The 20,880-nt window shown below is 41.8% G+C and overlaps 1 protein-coding gene across 1 annotated transcript in view; it reads left to right on the forward strand.

Annotated features, from left to right (window-relative positions):
- The first annotated feature begins 1,764 nt into the window (after positions 1-1,764).
- Positions 1,765-20,880, forward strand: part of KCNQ4 (potassium voltage-gated channel subfamily Q member 4) — a 127,209-nt gene continuing 108,093 nt past the window's right edge. The window contains 1 exon segment of the mRNA XM_032228518.1: positions 1,765-2,658. Coding sequence (XP_032084409.1) covers positions 2,324-2,658 — 335 coding nt within the window. The 5' untranslated portion in view covers positions 1,765-2,323.

Here is a 20,880-nt window from a genome sequence, read left to right on the forward strand (position 1 = left end):
GTGCGGCTTTTTGCATTTGACTGATGGTGATTTTGTCAATTTTTAACTGTTTTAAATGTAATTCCAGTGCTTTTGGAATAGCACCCAGTGTGCCAATTACCACTGGAATTACCACTGCTGGTTTGTGCCATAGTCGTTGAATTTCGATTTTTAAGTCCTGGTATCTTGCGATTTTTTCATGTTCCTTCTCGGCGACCCTGCTATCACCTGGTATTGCGATGTCTATGATTGTGACCTTATTTTTCTCAACCAGTGTGATGTCTGGTGTATTATGCGCCAGTATTTTGTCGGTTTGTATACGGAAATCCCACAAGATCTTGACCATCTGATTTTCGGTGACTTTTTCAGGCTGATGTTCCCACCAGTTTGTTGCTGTTTTAATATTATAATTTTTGCACAAATTCCAATGGATCATTTGTGCTACTGAATTGTGCCGCAATTTATAATCAGTCTGCGTGATTTTTTTACAGCAGCTGAGTATGTGATCAACAGTTTCATCAGCTTCTTTGCAAAGTCTGCATTTGGCATCATCAGAGGATTTTTCGATTTTGGCCTTAATGGCATTTGTGCGGATAGCTTGTTCTTGCGCAGCCAGGATTAGTGACTCTGTTTCTTTCTTTAATGTACCTGTTTTTAACCATAACCAAGTTTGTTCACTGTCCACTTTATCTTTTATTTTTTCCAGAAATTGACCATGCAGTGCTTTGTTCTGCCAACTCTCCATTCTTGATTTTATCACATCTTTTCTGTATTCTTGTTTTGTCTGTTGGGCCTTCAGTAGATTTTTGTTCTTTACTTCGATTAATAGATGTTCTTGAGTGTCTTTTAAATAATCAGCCAGTGCATGTTTTTCTTCTTCAACTGTTTGCTTCACTTGTAATAATCCTCTGCCACCTGATTTTCGGGGCAGATATAGTCTATCAGTATCACCACGTGGATGTAAACTGTAGTGTATTGTCATTAGTTTCCTGGTTTTTCGGTCCAAAAGGTCCAAATCAGCTTGTGTCCAGTTAACTATGCCAGCTGTGTATCTTATAACTGGTATTGCCCAGGTATTTATGGCCTTGATTGTATTTCCACCATTCAATTTAGATTTTAAAATTTTCCTAACTCTGTTGGTGTACTCTCGCCTGACAATAGTTTTTACTTCTCCATGCTTGATGTTATCCAACTGCAGAATGCCTAAGTATTTGTAGGCTTCATTTTCTTTGCATTTAATTAGTTGGCCATTGGGCATTTCAATTCCCTCAGATGCAGTGATTTTGCCCCTTTTTATGGATATAGTGGCGCATTTTTCCATGCCAAACTGCATTGAAATATCGGTGCTGAATACTCGGACTGTATTTGTCAATGATTGGATTTCTATTTCTGACTTTCCATAGAGTTTCAAATCATCCATATTTATTGTACAATTGTATCACAGCGGCCAGTTGTTTCGCCGATAATAATAATAATAATAATAATAATAATAATAATAATTATTATTATTATTATTATTATTATTATTATTATTATTATTATTATTATTATTATTATTATTATTATTATTGAAAGTCCCGCTTTCTTCCAGCCGCGTCTCGGGAGGAGGAGAAGGCGAAGGAAGGCAGCGGCAGCGGCAGGCGTGGCTGGCTGCTGGGCGCCCGGCCCCTTCAGCGTAGTCGGAAAGACGAGCCGGCGAGGCGGGGGTTGTGGGGTGACGGTGGGGGTGGGAGGGGGGCGAAGGATGCCATGTGAGCCGGGGAAGCAAAACGCAGGTGGGAAAGCCAGCAGGATGGAGGGGGGGCGAGGGAAAAGGAGGAGAAAGAGCCCGCGGCGGCGGCAGAAATTGCTGCTGTTGCCGCCTCTTTTTTCTTCGGCCGCGCTCCTGGCACTGCCCAGCTCTCCAAAGCGCAGCGCAGCGCGAAGCCGGCAACTCTTCTAAACTTGGGCGTAGGCGGAGAAGCAGCATCCAAGCCGAGGAAGCGGGGAGGGAGAGAGATCCGCGTCCCTCCAACTTGCCTCTCTCACCCCCCTTCTCCTCCCCACGCTTTTTCCCGAGTGGCTTAAAGAACCGGCGGGGGAAAGGGAGGAGGACGCCCGGCTGCTCGGCAAGAGTCCCCCGTGTGCGCCCTGGGCGCATCCCGCGGCGAAGTCCCAGGTTCCGTCCGCCTGCCGAGCCCCGGCGAGTGAGGCTCCCTCTCCATCCCTGCCCAGGGAAGGAGGGCTCCGGAGGTCTGGCGCCAGCAGGCAGGATCGCAGCGGAGCCCCTCATGCCGGGCTGAACCGCTGCGGGACTCAGCCCTCTCCATGCCGTGAGCGCGCTCGTCCTTTCCTGCCCAGCGCGATGGCCGGGGCTCTCGGCGGGGACCGCTCCGGGCTGCCTCCGTCCGCGGTCCACGGCAGCGGTGGTAGCGGCGGTGGCGGAGAAACCCCGCGCGTGGAATTCGTAGCCCTGACCGCCGTGCAGACTGAGAAGAGCGAGGCGACCGCCTCAGCCCCCGCCGCCGCCGGATCCAGCAGCCCCAGGCGCCTGGGACTCCTCGGGACTCCCTTACCGGTCCCACGCGGGGGCTCCGGAGCTCGGTCCGCGTCGCAGAAGCGCTACCGTCGCATTCAGAACTGCCTCTACAACGTGCTGGAAAGACCCCGAGGCTGGGCGTTCATCTACCACGCTTTCATGTGAGTCTGCCTGGCCTGTCTTGCCTTCTCCTGGTCCAAGAACTTTGTTTCAGGGGGATCCCGGTCGGTCCCTGGGTTGTCTTCTGGGTTGCCCGCAATGCTTCCCCTTGCCCCGCACGTCTGAGTCATTGAACTCTTATTAAGAGGGCCGTGGTTAAGGAGAAGGTGGTTTTGTTCACACAAGGCAGGGAACCCGCTTACCGAATTGACCCATTTTCTAAGCCCGATTTAACAGCAACGAACCAGCCAAATTTGTTGAGTCCCTTGCCCTTGCTAAACCTTAAAGAAATTAACCAAGGTTCACACTAGTCAAACTTAGCTTGTGTGAACGTTGTTCCTTAGATTGCTAAGGGGCCAGGTAAGTGCCGTGCAAGAACACAGCCTCTATTTTTGTCTTTCCTCTTTGTAACTCGTACCCACGCAAATGAAGATGCAAAGTCAGATTCTGTCACCACAGTATAGTTTAAACCTTGGGAGAGGAACACTTTTTTTTGAGGGTGGAGAATGGTGGTAATTTAAGAAATTTTTAAAAAAGAAACATAACAGCAAAAACTTTATGCCTGTTTCATTCCTTGGTTCAATGTTGGATAAGTATATCAAATGAACTGTTTTAGGACAGTGCTCCATCTGTCTGATGAACTGGAGTTGGGTGCAGAAAAGGTTATGCAATAATTCTTCCAAGACCATTAAAAAGTGCTTGCCGTTTGCTCTTGATAGGACCATACAGAATAGATTAGCTGAGCCAAGCATCCATCCACACCTGCCAGGTAAATAAGGCAGAACAAAGTTTTGCCAGCAAAGTTTTGCTTGGGTATGAGAGTGCTGCCTTTGAGGCTGTCACCAGGTACTTTTAGAAGATCCTAAACTGCTCCGCTTCTAAATGGGAAGCGATTGCTAAGTTCAAGGATCCTTGGAACGCAGCCTCATCCCAGGTGCTGCTCCCACCGCTTCAGAATGCTTAGCCAGACTGGAGAAGGTTTATTAACAAGGTCTCTCCCATCCTCTCCCATCTTCAGCTTGTACTTTTATAACATTCAAAAGCAGATTTCAGCCAATCCACTCTGGTCCCTGTAAAGGAAAGAGTAAATGTCTCTTCCCTTTTCCTCTCCCCACTTGTCTTGTTTTCTTTTTCTCTGACTTACAAGAAGCACTAGAATCATCAGCCTGGGAGGGACCTTCGAGGTCTTTTAGTCCAGCCCCCCATTGCCCAAAGCAGGAGTCAATAGACTTGCTTGTCCATTGTTGAAGCAAGATGAATCGCAGTGCATGAAAAAATTGATTTTTTCTTTAGCAAAGTATATCTCCCCTCCACCCCATTCAAGACCTTTATAGATGCTTACCCATGCCCATCCTTACCTAGATGCCCCTGGTTTCTAACGTTGCTTGCATAATCTTCTATGGTGTTCCACCCAGAGTTGTTGGATGCGAGATGGCCAGCAAATAAAATTTATAAATAAATAAAAATGATAAATAAATGATGTTCCACCCCATCCTGAAGCGCTTCCTACATGCAAGCTACCACGATTTTCCTACTCTGTCTAGCTAGCTGCCCAAATAACAAGTCAATTCCAGGAAGAAACTATGCTTGTATCCTATAATCAGAGCTAGATTGTCATCCTGGGGATGGAGACTCCAGTTTGACATCCTGGTTTTGGAGTTCACAAATCCCTGCTAAGTGCTGGAATCATCATCAAGGGGGACACGGTCAACCCTGGAAAAGGTGGAGCCAAGAAACTTCTCTTCTTGCTGATTAAAGGATCAAGAAATCATTGGCACAAAGATTTGTTCTCTATAATTCTAAAGCTCTCATGGCTTTTAATGGAGAGAAGTTGAGTTGGGAAGATGCCCTGTGCTTTAAGAGTTGTGTAAGTTCCAGAGAGTGACTTGGTTTTCAGCTGTGCTGTGCTTTTCACCAGCTCCGTTACAAACCCACATCCTGTTTTTAGTCAACAGGCTAATCTAGTTATTTTTAACAGGTTTGCTTCTTTCTTTGTGGCTTAACCTGTGGTATGAACTTCATAGGCTGTGTTAGCGTTAGGTACCCGGACTGATGAATTCAATGACCAAGTTAACTTGTTTGAACAAGATATTCCAACTTTCTCCCCAAAGAACTTTCCAACAAGTTTCAGGAGATGGAAGGTGTTGAAAAAAACCTACTTAGACACTCCCACAATGTTTAGTTGGCATTTTTAAAAAGTACCTTTAAAGATGGATTTAGTTTTTGCTGCAGCCTTGTGGTTCCTGTGGCATCTCAGATGCTTTCCTCTTTAATCTCCAGCTCAAATATTTCCAGATATATACTTTAGCTTCATAATAAATAAATAAAATATTTATCTGAAGTGCACCCATGCTAGAAGATGCAAATCTGCATAGGCTCATTTACAGCAGTCAATTTCAATTTAGACATAATTACTAGGATTTATTTAAATTTCAAGGAGATTAACCTCTAATGACCCATCCAAAATAACCTTGATCAAATTAGAATTTAGTTAATTTTGACTCCGTTACTAACCCTTCAGTTTTAGTTAATTAATTTGCAGTAAATATGAACAAGTGTAAAAAAAAGTGAACATATAACAGTGGCTGGTAGATTCCCTCCTCCAAGTCTTTTCTTCAAAATCACTCCTAAAAAAATAGATAGCTGCACCCACTGATTTCAAAGTTTTAAACAAGTACTAATCCAAAATTATATTGAATTGACGATGGGGATAAAGTTCATTTCCCATTATGATTTCTTCCAACCTTCTCTAAAATTAAATCAGCTCGCCTTCAGTTAGTAACCTCATTCATTTCCTAGTGCTTTCTCCAGAAATTGAATTTAAGATACAATAATAAGTTTAGGATTTGATGGCTGGTAGAGTAAGGCAGAGGAGGAAGAGAAAAGGAGGGGAGGAAGAAGTTTGGAAGGAAGGAAGGAAGGGGAAAAACAGGACCTATACAAGTATATATATATACAAATTGAACATAAGAATTTCAGTTACAGCTGCAGCATTTAGTTTGGCTAGTTAAAGAAAAGAAGAATTAGGGGTGACATGATAGCAGTATTTTAGTATTTGAGAGGCTGCCACAAAGAAGAGGGGGTCAAATTATTCTCCAAAGCACCAGAGGACAGGACAAGAAACAATGGATGGAAACTAATTAAGAGAGAGAAGCAACCTGGAATTAAGGAGAAACTTCCTAACAGTGAGGACAATTAACCAGTGGAACAACTTGCCTTCACAAATTGTGGGTGCTTCAACACTAGAGGTTTTAAAGAAGAGACTGGACAATCACTTGTCTGAGATTGTACTTGTCTGCTTGAGCAGGAGGCTGGACTAGAAGACCTCCAAGGTCTATTCTATTCTATTCTATTCTATTCTATTCTATTCTATTCTATTCTTCTCCTTTCCTTTCCTTTCCATTCCATTCTGTTCCATTCCGTTCCATTCCACTCCACTCTATTCTTATTCTATTCTATTCTATTCTATTCTATTCTATTCTATTCTAGTCTATTCTAGTCTAGTCTAGTCTAGTCTAGTCTATTCTTCTCCTTTCCGTTCCGTTCCGTTCTGTTCCGTTCCGTTCCATTCCATTCCATTCCACTCCACTCCACTCCACTCTATTCTTATTCTATTCTATTCTATTCTATTCATCATTCAATGAAAAGTGATTTTTTTTCCTAAGTTGCTAATCACACACTTTCTGCAGACAACTGATAGTTGGAGGCCATATGTTTTACTTTTCAAACAAAGAAGAATAAATCTTTTAGTACAAAATAGGGCACTGAGAATTTGCTTTCTCTGTCCTGATATCAATTTCCAAGCATCAGGAATGTAATTCAAAAGAACTCAATCCTTTGAGAATACTACATCAAGTTTGAAAGTTGAGATAATATATGTTTCTCCCAGAATTGAGCAACTATAGGACTGAGCAAACATATCTTTAAATGAAGCATTAATCTAATTTTATCTCTTGATGATTTACACAAGCCTTTGCTATATAAACTTAGTGGGATCCAAGGAATCTAAAATATTGTTTTGGGTAAAATATGATATAATCCAGGATCAACTGAACATTTTGGCCCTGATGTTAATATCTTTTCCTAGTGTCTGGAATTTCAAATTCTTTATTCAGCAATTAAAGTTGCATACACATTAACGTGATGAACTTGATAAGTTTTTATTGTAGTTGTTTGAGTCCACGTGTAATGTGGAACGCAGCCCTTTGAATTGGCTTCTGACTGTGCAAACCAGAAAAGGGAACAATTCAGTAACCAGATTAAAGATGCAATGTGGATCATATAATAACTACGCATTAGAATTAAACCTCTTAAGGGCTGGTCAGATGCATCGAGCAGAAACTATGATCTGATGCCATCACACATTTCATAATGTAATCGTGCAATGACACACTTGCATAATGGCAGCTTTTGTATAATGAGACACATAACATGTAGTTTCCAACCCTCATCTCATCATGCTTATATAAGTGTAGTGGTGTGTGAGAAAGACCTTGAGACACAGAAAGAGGATGAAGAGATGCTGCCTAGGAAATGATCAGATAAGAGAGGATACAGCCCTCATCTAAATTACAGAGAAAGAGAATCAGAAGGGATCCTCCAGAGGTGGTATTCAGCAGGTTCTGACCAGTTCTGGAGAACCGGTAGTGGAAATTTTGAGTAGTTCAGAGAACCGGTAAATACCACCTCTGGCTTGCCCCGCCCGCATTCATTCTCTGCCTTCTGAGTCCCAGCTCAGGGAATGGAAATTTTACAGTATCCTTCCCCTGCCATGCCCACCAAGCCATGCCCACCATGCCACACCCACAGAACCGGTAATAAAAATATTTGAATCCCACCACCGGGACCCTCCTTAACTTCTCAGGCTGAAAAGGCGATGGCGGGCGATTTTTGCTTTCAGGCTTGCAAGATTCTGTTAATGTAGCTTTTACAATAAAGTAGAGGTAGCTCATCTGGTCTTTTTCCTGTCAGGTATAACTGGGAAGGCTGATGTCAATCTTGCAAATCTGAAAGTGCAAATCCCCCTCTGTCTCCTCTATATCCTGAAAAGCTAAGGAGGTGCCTTTCTGAGTCTGTTTTTCTGCCCATTTTGCAGCTGCAGACTATGCTGTCTCTTATCTGTTTGTTTCCTAGGCAGCATCTCTTCCCCCTGCTTCTCAGGGTCTTTCTCACATACCAATATAGAAGCTCATCATGATGGGTGCTAACTTGAGGAACAATTGTTTGCATTCTTCCTGCTCCCCCGCCCCAGAACATGGACACCCTAATTTTTGTAGGCAGTTCAGAAATAGTTTGACTCATTTTATTAATTTTGGGAAGGCCAGCTCTGTTAAGGAAGGTGAGAAATGGTGATAGAGTGATTCCTTGCAATGCAAGATGAAGTCTACAGAAAATGGCATTTTTTTCAGCCTACACTGGTAAACAACTTGCTCAGAGGTAGCTCTTCAGGACCCCTGAACAAGCTTTTAAAAGTTATCCTGGTTAAATTGCAAGAAAGAACTCTAAGTGCCCAGTGATGCTTCTCAGCTATAACCTTCATTAACTTGGAGCCAGGGTGGTGGTGTGGCTGGTTCCAAGACCCTCTTTAGTTAAACAACTCTTACTCAATTTGTGGTTCACCATATCTTTGTCACCCTAGCCATAATATAAATAAAGGTAAAGGTTCCCCTTGCTCATATGTGCTAGTCGTTCCCGACTCTAGGGGGCGGTGCTCATCTCTGTTTCAAAGCCGAAGAGCTAGCGCTGTCTGAAGACGTCTCTGTGGTCATGTGGCTGGCATGACTAAATGCCGAAGGCGCATGGAACACTGTTTCCTTCCCACCAAAGGTGGTTCCTATTTTTCTACTTCCATTTTTTATGTGTTTTGAACTGAGCTCACTCCATTATGCGGCAATAGGGATTCGAACTGCTGAACTGCCGACCTTTCTGATCGACAATCTCAGCTTCTTAGCCACTGAGCCATCGTGTCCCAGCCATAATATAGTGGGGTTTATTTGACAAAGCACATTTTGTGAAGATATCAATTATATTTTGATCAACTCGGGCTAAGGGTTTCCCATTCTGAAGCACACAAGACAAGAGTTCCTAGGCCACCTACCATAATCAAGGTCTGTTGGAATGCAAAAAAGCAGGGCATTTTAAGCGGGCATTTAATTGAGCTTCTGCATCTTGATTTGCTAGGATTGCTGTTATTACATTTTATTTATTAATTTGATTAGCGTATTGAATTTTTATCTGTTGTGTTTTAACTAGTTCTAAGCAGCCCAGTATCCTATAACACATTGTATAGAAATGCCTTGCTTGGCCTAAAGGGAGAAAAAGAGCAGATGGATGAAGACAGCCCTTCCCTCTCATAAGCCTTTCCCCCAAAGAAATAGGGTTTGCACACGAACGTGTGTGTGTGTGTGTGTATGTAATATATATATATATATATATATATATATATATATATATATATATATATATATATATATATATATATATATATATATATACACATATATATATACACATATATATATACACATATATATATATATAAAGTCACAACCCCTGGTATGCCCAAATATGGGAGGAAGGTCACACTTCCACTCTCTGTCTTCGGCTCGTCACAAGAGACCATCCAGACAGAAACCCAATATTTTTTACTGTTGCCTTTTTTGTTACATTTGTTATATTTATGCTGATAAATAAATAAAGGGAGACTAGTATAGATCTATTTCAAGCTATTTAGCTCTCATCAGCTAGCCACACCCTTGTTGGGAATCGAACCTGTGCTCTATTGCCTCTTAGGCAGATGTGTTAACCATTGAGCTACACAGCTCGACTCCTTATCAGCCAGCCAGGGTGAGAGGTATATATTTAAAGTCACAACCCCTGGTATGCCCAAATATGGGAGGAAGGTCACACTTCCACTCTCTGTCTTTGGCTCGTCACAAGAGATCATCCAGACAGAAACCCAATATTTTTTACTGTTGCCTTTTTTGTTACATTTGTTATATATATATATATATATACACACACATACATACATACATACATACATACATACATACACACACACACACACACACAGATGCACACAAACAATTTTAGCATGTTGTGCAAATCCTGAAGCCTACACCTCTCTTTGGTCGTAGCCTGCGTTTCTTCCACTACTTCTGTGAGAAGCTATGGAATGGAATGGAGAGTAAACAGAATAACAGAGTTGGAAGGGGCCTTGGAGATCCTCTAGTCCAACTCCCTGCTCAAGCAGGACAGCCTATACCATTCCAGACAAATAGTTGTCTAGTCTCTTCTTAAAAACGTCCAGTGATGGAGCACCCAAAACTTCTGAACACAAGCTGTTCCACTGGTTAATTGTTCTCACTGTTAGGAAATTATTCCTTAGTTCTAGGTTGTTTCTCTCCTTGCTTAGTTTCCATCCATTGTCTTGCCTTATGGTGCTTTGGAAAATAAGTTGACCTCTCAAATATTGGAACACTGCTATTATGTCACCCCTCCTCCTTCTTTTTGCTAGACTAAAGGTAAAAGTAAAGGTTCCCCTAGCACATATGTGCTAGTCATTCCTGACTCTAGGGAGTGGTGCTCATCTCCATTTCAAAGCCGAAGAGCCAGCGCTGTCTGAAGACATCTCTGGGATCATGTGGCCAGCATGACTAAATGCCAAAGGCGCATGGAATGCTGTTACCTTCCCACCAAAGGTGATTCCTATTTTTCTACTTGCATTTTTTACGTGCTTTCGAACTGCTAGATTGGCAGAAGCTGGGACAAGTAATGGGAGTTCACTTCATTACGTGGCACTAGGGATTTGAATCGCCAAACTGCTGTCGTTTCCTTTCTGATTGACAATCTCAGCTTCTTAGACATTGAGCCACCTTGTCCCTATATTCTATATTCACTAGACTAGATGGACCCAATGCCTGCAACCATTCTTCATGTGTTTTAACCTCTAGCCCCCTAATAATCTTCCTTGCTCTTTTCTGCAGTCTTTCCTACAAATATAAACCATCAGGAGATAGAAGGTGGGTCTCTTAGTGGCTTAGCTCATAAATGGTAATGCAAGTGGCAGGAAATCTGGAGAGACACATGTCCAATTATCCAACAAGGTCCCCACTTAATAAACTCACTGTGAAGAAGATGAGGACATTCTCTCTACACCTTGGAAGATTCTGTATTTTCCCCAGAATAGCATCTTGTAGGCCAGTGTTTCTCAACCTTGGTAAGTTTAAGATCTGTGCTGGCTGGGGAACTTTGGGAGTTGAAGTCCACGCATCTTAACACCACAGGTGGAGGACACAGCTGTAGACTTTCTTGTTCTTGCTTTCTTGTTCTTGCCCAGTTTGGTAGCCAAACAAGAGCTGTTTGGGACCTGCAGCTCAAACACTGTTTCATTAGAAGGTGACCAGCAGATGGGCAGGTAGTCTTCCATTTATGACCACAATTGAGCCCAAAGTTTCTCTTGTTAAGTGAGTTTGGCCCCATTTTGCAACCTTCCTTGCCACAGTTGCTAAGTGAATCACTGCAGTTGCTAAGTTAGAAAGCTGGTTGTTAAATGAATCTGGCTTCCCCATTGACTTTGCTTGTCAGAAGGTCACAAAAGGTGATCGCGAGACGATGGTCAAAAATATGAAACAGTTGCCAAGCATCTGAATTTTGATCACATGATTATGGAGATGCTGCAACTGTGAAAAATGGTCATATGTTTCATATTTTTCAGTTACATTGTAAATTTGAATGGTCACTAGAAAACCTGATGTAACTCAAGGACTACTGTACATTTCTTAGTTTTAGAGGAGCAGGAATTTATTCCCCTGTGATCTTTTATGAGACTTCTTATTATTTTTTCCATTGGTGACTTTAAAACAGTGTTTTTCAACTTTGACAACTTGAAGATGTTCTTCTTTAGTGACCACAATTGAGACTGGCAATTCAGTCATTAAACAAATGATCACTAAATGAAACCATGATTGTTTTAATGATCTCAGTTCAACTTTCTTTTGCTTGATAGACTTGCAAAAGTTGTAAATGGATAGGTTGCAAAGTTACTTTTTCATCACTGTTGTAACTGAGAATAGTTGTTAAACCACGACTGTCCTAAATGTTGTTACTGCACTCTTCTCATTGGTAGATGTTTCTTGGGCTCAGTACTGATTTTTGTTTAAGATGCAGTTAATCCTCCAGTATTTTTATATCCAGACAAAAGAATTATGCCCAACACACTTTTTATTAACTGATGCTCCTTGTAGTGTCCCAGGATCTGGAAAGAGAAATAGTTCCTGCGGCAATACAGTGATTAGTAATTAGGTAACCAACATTACTAACGTGGTGGCTCAGTGGCTGTGTTGTCGATCAGAAAGGTTGACAGTTCGACAGTTTGAATCCCTATCACCACGTAATGGAGTGAGCTCCCGTTATTTGTCCCAGCTTCTGCCAACCTAGCAGTTCGAAAGCATGTAAAAATGCAAGTAGAAAAATGGGGACCATCTTTGATGGGAAGGTTACAGTGTTCCGTGTGCCTTTGGCATTTAGTCATGCCAGCCACATGACCACGGAGACTTCTTTGGACAGCTCTGGTTCTTCAGTTTTGAAATGGAGATGAGCACTGCCCCCTAGAGTCAGGAACGACTAGCATGTATATGCGAGGGGAACCTTTACCCTTTAACCAAGATTAACCCTGACTTATTCCTACTGAGAATGTGATGCACTTATTTCTTCTGTGTGTAAATGGAATGAAAAATGAATGCATGGTATAGTGTTTGCAACCAAGATAGAAAAGAACTTCTGTAGCTCATTCCCAATGATCCATGATTATCCAGAAGAGCTTCGCATCCTGACTCTGTTACTTTTTGGGTTATTCCAGTTACTATTTATTTCTCCTTATCGGCTTTAGCCAGCCTATTTTCTGTTTTTTCCCATTGTTACCCGGACTGTCTTTTCCTTTTCTTTGTCCCTTGGTGATTTCAAGCACTCAAAATAGGTGCTATCCATCTTCTTCAACTTGCTCCCCTCTGGAAGAGTTAGACGGTAGCGCCCATGATTGCCCTCATGCCCCTTGGTTTGTTGGTTGAACATAATGGGAGCTGTGCTCCAACTCATCTGAAGGACCTCAAGTTGAGAAAAGCATCTTTGAATCCTTTGAGAAATGTCCTGTTGCATTTTAGAATTTGGATTTCCTTGATGTATGACTGCAATTGGGAGCAGAATGTTGTTGCCAAGCAAGGCAGTTGTTAAGTTATGCCCGATCATATGACCTTTTGGGCACAGATCAATGTAGTTGTTAAGTGAATCACATGCTCGCTAAGCGAATCCAGCTTCCCCTATTGACTTTGCTTGTGGAAGCCTGCTGAGAAGGTTGTAAAATAATAATCACATGACCCTGGAAACTGCAACCACCATACACACATTGCCAAGGATCTAAACCTTGATCATGGGATTGTGGGAATGCTGTGATGCTCGTAAGGGTGAGAACCCATCATAAATCACTCTTTTCAGTGTCATTGTAACTTCAAATGTTTGTTAAACAAATGGTGATTAGTGGAGAACTACTGGGACCTGTAATGCACATAGCCAACTCTTTATATTGTTTTATCACCTGTCTTTTAGTTAGTTTGATGCCCTGAACTTTCCAGAAGAGCCAAGTGGACAGTATTCTCTCCTCCAATATCTTATTGATTACACTGTAAAGTAGATTGAGTGATTGAGTGACTGATCAAAATGACAGCAAGTTTCTGTCTCAAATGCATCCAGTTTTTGTCACAATATCAAAAAAGACTCTGCAGTGCAGTGAAGAGCAACAAAAATGATTAGTGAACTGGAGGATGAAAATTGGAAGAACGATTGCAGAAATTGTATCGTGAAAAAAAGGACTTGACAGGAAAGCCGTGTTCCAATGTCTAAGCACTGTCACAAGGAATTGGGGGTCAAGGTATTCTTCAAAGCACCTGAAGGCAGGACAAGAAGCAATGGATGAAAATTAATCAAGGAGAGAACCAACCCAGAACTAAGGAAACTTTTTCCAACAGTTATAACAATTAATTGGTGGCTTGTTTTTAGAAGTTGTGAATGCTTCATCACTGGAGGATTTTAAGAAGAGATTGGACAGCCATTTGTCTGAAATGGTATAGGGTTTCCTGCCTGAGAAGGGGTTGGACTAGAAGACCTCTAAGGTCCCTTACAACTCTTTTATTCTGTTAAATTTTAACACTGCCACCATGGGCCTCATCAGGTAAATATGTTTATTTGTTTATTCCATCAGTTTGTATGGCTGATTAAGCCATACGTGAGGTTCACAAGGGAGTCTGAGCAGGAAACTATATTAAAATAGAATTAAAAGCCATTGCAACCAGCTATACAAAAATTACAACATGAGTCAAGTTTCAAATGTTTTAGTTCTTACGTGCATTTTCCTCCCCCCCCTCCTTAACGCAAATAACATCGGATAATTTGTAAAATACTGTTTTATTTAAAAAATGTAATAAATGTGTTTTGAAAGGTCAAACATCACATTTCATCATTTTCCTATTTTTAATATGTCTGCTTCTCAAACCGAAATGTTATTATATTAAAATTCTGTTCTCAGAATTGCTTTTTCTATATATTCCTCATTTGTTCTGATTTTTTTTTAAAAAAAAGTTTTAGCGTACTGTTTTCCATAGCTGGCAAATTACGGAAATTGAGTAAAAGTGTTTTTTCTTTAGATAACCACACACAAACTGATTATCCAATCACAACAGAGACTTTTAAACTGGCTCAAAGTGGTATAAAATTGACTTTCTGATTTGGGGCAAAGGAGGAAAAAGACTGAGAAGCATTGCGTTAGCATATTTATAAACTCAATACATCAAGCATCACAGTAGATAAATAACCACTGGGCTTCTGAATTCCTCCTGGTTTTTAAGAAGGGGGTATATTGTTCTGTTCTGAATGTAATTGCATTTTATGATTTGCATAAAGTACCGGTAGTTTAGGGACGTGGTGGCTCAGTGGCTAAGACACTGAGCTTGTCAATCAGAAAGGTCGGCAGTTTGGGGGTTCATATCCCTGGTGCCGCATAACAGGGTGAACTCCCATTACTTGTCCCAGCTTCCGCCAACCTAGCAGTTCGAAAGACTGTAAAAAAGCAAGTAGAAAAATAGGGACCACCTTTGGTGGGAAGGGAATAGCGTTTAGTCATGCCAGCCAAATGACCACGGAGATGTCTTTGGACAGCACTGGTCTTTGACTTTGAAACGGAGATGAGCACCGCCCCCTAGAGTTGGGAACAATTAGCACATATATGCGAGGGGAGTCTTTACCTTTATCTAACATTACACTTGGATACCTGGTGGCCAAATATCTTCATCAAGTCACACAATCATGTCAAACATTTAATTATATGTTGTGTTATTGGGTTTTCCCCCTCCCAGTAACAATTTGTTGCAGTAAACTATTTCTCTTTTTCTACTGTAAAGGCTGATTAAAGACTGTAATAAAGATATTTGATTTGCTTTACAGGTAGTCCTCAACTTATGACCACAATTGAACCCAAAGTTTCTGTTGCTAAGTGAAACATGTATTAAGTGAGTTTGCCCCATTTTCTTGCTGCCGTTGTTAAGTGCTTTTTTCCCCCAAAAGTCAACTGGACTTTCTTTGGTTTCTTTTTGAAAACATTTCACTTCTCCAAGAAGCTTTTCCGTTCTAAAAAACTGGGGAAAAAAACCTCCAAGTAACTCCAGTTGATTTCTGGAAAAAGCATGTTTGGCTCAAAAATGAACTGGAAGATTGAGAATCTCCATAGACAGTCACTAGAACTCTGGTTCTAACCTTGGGTTCTGCTACTGCATCATCCCTTGTGGACACTGTTCCTCTCAAAAGACAGGTTGATGCCAACCTTGTTGGCTTTTCAGAGCCTCTCAATCCATGGACCTGAGAGTGGGCTTGTTGTTTAGAGCCTGTGATGTGGCTGCTACCTATCGAGATAGGTTTTATGTTTCCTATATTGTTTTTTAAATACTGTAAGCCACCCAGAGTCATGGATGTGAGAATGTGTAGATCCAACAAGTAAATAAACAACACAGTTTTGGGCTGCATAAACAGAGGGATAGAATCAAGATCATGTGAAGTGTTAATACCACTTTATAATGCCTTGGTAATGCCACACTTGGAATACTGCATCCAGTTTTGGTTGCCACGATATAAAAAAGATGTGGAGACTCTAGAAAGAGTGCAGAGAAGAGCCACAAAGATTATTAGGGGACTGGAGACTATAACATATTGCAGGAACTGGGTATGTCTAGTTTAATGAAAAGGAGGTCTAGGGGAGACGTGATAGCAGTGTTCCAATATCTCAGGGGTTGCCACAAAGAAGAGGGAGTCAAACTATTCTCCAAGGCACCTGAGGGTAGAACAAGAAAGAATGGGTGGAAATGCATCAAGGAGAGATTCAACTTAGAACTGAGGAGAAATTTCCTGACAGTGAGAACTATTAATCAGTGGAACAACTTGCCTCCAGAAGTTGTGAATGTTATAACAGTGGATGTTTTAAAGAAGATGTTGGCTAACCATTTGTCTGAAGTGGTCTAGGATTTCCTGCCTAAGTAGGGGGTTGGACTAGAAGACCTCCAAGGTCCCTTCCATCTCTGTTATTCTATTCTAAATGAGAAATGAGCAAGCAGTGAGTACTGTTGTTCTACAAAGCACCCACAAGCAATAATGATTTGACAGTAGTCAGATATGGCATCTTTTTCTTGAGCTCAACAGAAAGGTTAACCTGACAAAGGGACAATGGGCTGACTACTGGTGACCTCTGAATCCCTCTGGCCTTGGGGTGGGGAGGGGGCCTATGTAGGCCACCTAAACTTGAAGGGGTCGGAGACCAAATCTGCTGTGGCCAATTGGAATCTCTTTTCCACCTAATTAGTTAGCTCAATTTCTATAAGCATTGGAATTGCTGCAAGCTCTGAAGAAAGCAGGAAGGCTATAAATCAAAAAGCAGGTGTTAATTGTTCCCCTGCTGGGAGGTCTTCTTTCTCCTTTCTCTCCATCTGGTGAAAGAAACTAATGTAGAAATGCACAAGAGTCAATACAATGCGCTAATTGGGACTGGTCTTTTCTTATTAGGCACATCTGGTGCCTGGACATCGGTTGGATTCCCGATCAGTTTTGTTTTCCATTTAAATCTGGGTCATGTTCTAGCTGTCCTGCTGTGCTTTCTATGGTTAGATGTTGGCATAGGCAGCACACTTTTTACTGATTTCACTGGGTTTCATAGGTGAGGAAATCAACATAATCTGGGCTCCCATTCCCCCAAATTTCCAAAGCGTTTGCTATTTAATGCAGACTGTGTGGTCTGGAAAATGATTTGTTGATTGCAACCTTTCAGATTCTTAGTTCTCAACTTATGTTTGATGTACAGTGAAAAAGAGGGATGATTTTAAAGCCAATAATTGCTAGGTTGTGTTCACACAGCATACTCAACTAGGGCAGGTACATAATTAATAGCTACATCAATGCAAGGGCATGTTTAGCATATGAACATAGAATAAGAGGGTTGGAAGGAATCTTGGAGGTCTTCCCATTCAACCCTCTGGTTAAGTAGGAGACCCTATACTGTTCCAGACAACTCTTCTTAAAAACTCCAGTATTGAAGCTCCCACAACTTCTGGAGGCCAGCTGTTCCACTGGTTAATTTTTCTCACTGTCGGGAAATTTCTCCTTAACTCTAAGTTGAATCTCTTTAATGGATGGATTAAAGAATGGATCTTCTACCCATTACTTCTTGTCCTGAAGTATGAAATACATCTCTGATCAGCCTGGGAAGTGTTTGGCCACCATGGCGAAACATTTTCCAACCCAAGGACAGGCGTGCCTTGATGATGACTAGTGAAATGTTACTGCATTCTGAAACAAACTCTGTTATTTTGCTATTTTATACCATTTAGGGTTATTTTGCTATTTTGTACCACGAGGGACGTGGTGGCTCAGTGGCTAAAACACTGAGCTTGGCAATCAGAAAGGTCGGCAGTTCAGCGGTTCAAATCCCCTAGTGCCGCATAGTGGAGTGAGCTCCCATTACTTGTCCCAGCTTCTGCCAACCTAGCAGTTTGAAAGCATGTAAAAATGCAAGTAGAAAAATACGAACCACCTTTGGTGGGAAGGTAATGGCGTTCCGTGCGCCTTCGGCAATTAGTTATGCCAGCCACATGACCACAGACAGCGCTGGCTCTTTGGCTTTGAAATGCAGATCAGCACTGCCCCCTAGAGTCAGGAACGACTAGCACATATGCATGAGGGGAACCTTTACCTTTAGGGTTGGTCAAATTTTAGGTTATTGTTCCAGTGCCTTTAAATTGTCTTAAGATTATAGCTCTCAAAATGGTGAATCTTTCTTTTTTGTCCATGTTAGACTTTTGGGAATTGTGGCCCTAACACAAGGAGAGACTATCCTCCTGTGCTAATTCTGGCCTTTATTTTCTACAGGAAACTCCTTGGGCTTCCTGCAGCATAGATAGATAATGCGATAAGGTAGACAGAATCAATTGGGCTTCAGTTCCGGGAAGGGAAGTGACAGCGTAGAAGAGAATTAGCCAGATCTTTGAACAGAATCAGAAAGCTGATTCAAATTGGATGATTTGAAGCTGCCTCCACCTGTGCAGAACTGGCCTTATTACATATCAACCCAGTATTAAATTGAAATAGATCGAGATTGATTCCAAAAATCAATCCGAATCACTGACTTATTTTCCAAATCAAATCAATTATATGAATTGGATTTTTCCTCGTTTATCCAGGCCTCAGGCCAAAGATTGCCCCTTACATTTTTCTTTGTCTAAAGGCAGCTGCTATGGTGAAAAACATGGATGGGGCAATGAGCTGGAAAAACTGATTGCTTTCTGTCCTATATCCTTGGGTTTGAATCCCTGGCCCATGAATTCCCTTAAATGCAAAAGGGAAGCAGAAACGACAGATACTCCTACTGAATTTGCTCCTGGTTGCAGCTTTTTCTAGGCTGAATTATTTCTACTGTGGCATTTGAACAAAGAAGATCCTAGCTCAGCCTTATCATTGACTTGCAAAAGAGGCAGTCCTCAGCTTAGGACCACAGTTGGGGGCCAGAACTTCTGTGACTGAGTAAGGAGGTTGTTCAATGAGTCATACCCAATTTTACGACCTTAGATGCCAGGATTGTTAAGCGAATCACTAGAGTTGTTAAATGAATCATGCTGCTATTACCAAATTTGGCTTCCCCCATTGAGTTTGCTTATTGGAAACTAAACTCGGAATGTCGCGAATGGTGATCACATGACCACGGGATGCCACAGTTGTCGTAAATAGATGCCAGTTGCTAAGCATCTGAATTTTGATTACATAACCATGGGGATGCTATGACCGTCATAAGTGCAAGGGGCTGCTAAAAGTCACTTTTTTCAGTGCTGTTGTAACTTCAATCTGTCATGAAATGAAGGATTGTAGCAATAGCAATAGCACTTAGACTTATATACTGCTTTATAGTGTTTTAGAGCCCTCTCTAAGCAGTTTTACAGAATCAGCCTCTTGCCCCCCAACAATCTGGGTCCTCATTTTACTGACCTCGGAAGGTTTGGAAGGCTGAGTCAATCTTGAGCCTGATGAGATTTGAACTGCCAAACTGCAGCCAGCAGCCAGTTGCAGTAACCTGCAGTGCTGTACTCTAACCACTGCGCCACCTCAGCTCAATAACTTAATAACTACCCTATAAAACCTTCATTTGTTTTCATTTTATGTTACAAAAATATTTCTGCCCTCATTTTATGTTATAAAAATATTTCTGCACTAAGTTAACTGGGAACATGTTTGAGTGATCTTACAGCTGAAAAAAATAATAATCTCAGGGTGAACAAAAAATGAGGAAGAAATAAAATCCATGCAAAACAGAAATTGCTTTTGCAAGAAATATTATACACATCTTTTCTCTCCTGTGTGGCATTCTAGGTGTACTCTTTCTTAGGAGAGAAAAAAAAACAATCTCTGTTCAGTTGAGTATTGATAGAACTACATTTTCTGAAATAAAAGCAGTTCTTGTGTTGAACTGTACTCTGATAGAAACAGTCATCCCATGATTATTGGAAGTAAATTCTTCATTTGCCGGCAAATCCTGAGTGTCCCAAAGGTGCTTTTTCAAGAGGCAACTGGACTTTCTGGTTTTTCTTTGAAGATGTTTTGATTCTCACCCAAGTTGCTTGAAGAAGCTTCTTGGGTCAGTAGTGAAATGTCTTCAAAGAAAAATCAGAAAGTCCAGTTGCCTCTTGAAAAAGCACCTTTGGGGCAACCTTGGCATTACTAAATAGGATGGGGGAAGGAGCTCCTTCTCTCCTTGTAACCTGGGGCATTTTTCCAACCTGGTGTCCATTTAGATATGTTGATAGGATGGTTTCTTTCCCAACTGATCATGGTCCCCCATTTCCACATGGCTGTATCATTGGCAGGCTGCTCTAGCCACGTGGAGTTTATTTTTATTTATGTATTTACTTTTATCCTGTCTTTATTATTTTCATAAATAACTCAATGTGGCAAACATATTTAATACTCCATCCTCCGCCCACAACAACAACCCTTTGAGGTCAATTGGCTGGGAGAAAGTGACTGCCCCAGGATAAGGTGAAACTAGAACTCATCATCTGGTAAATGGCAAAAAATTACTCAGTTGGCTTTCATGTCTAAGATAGGACTAGAACTTACCATCTCGTAGTTTCTAGCCTGGTGCTTTTTGCCTCTAGGCCATTGATTTTTGTGTCTCTGCCATGCATGTGCAGGGGGCAGGGCATATGTGGGTGATTTGTGCATGCGCAGAGTGGGTGGTCGGTGCACATGTGCAGGGGGTGGGGGGAGTGTGGTGGGAAGGTGCACTCCCCCGTGGCCCATTTTTGGTCCCAGGAGGCTTTGGGGAGGCTAGCTAGACTCAAAATGGGGTGCGGGTTGTGTGTGCGCTTGCCCGGGGGCAGATGTGTGTGTTATGCATGCATGTGCACGGAGGTACAGGCGAGGTCACACGCACATTGCATTATGGATGTGGGCATGCACACACACTTTTGGCACGATGACAAAAAGGTTAGTCGTCACTGCTTTAGGCCAAATTTTCACCCGTGGGAATCATCTCCATGCACTGGAAACAAGGACGTCCCTTTACATGGATTATTTTCTGCTTCTGGTGCAAAGGATCTCCTGGAGGAGAGCAATTCTCTTTCCCCAAATTTTGTTTACACAGA

The sequence above is a fragment of the Thamnophis elegans genome, chromosome 12, assembly GCF_009769535.1.
Source record: "Thamnophis elegans isolate rThaEle1 chromosome 12, rThaEle1.pri, whole genome shotgun sequence".
In the NCBI taxonomy this organism is placed as follows: domain Eukaryota; kingdom Metazoa; phylum Chordata; class Lepidosauria; order Squamata; family Colubridae; genus Thamnophis; species Thamnophis elegans.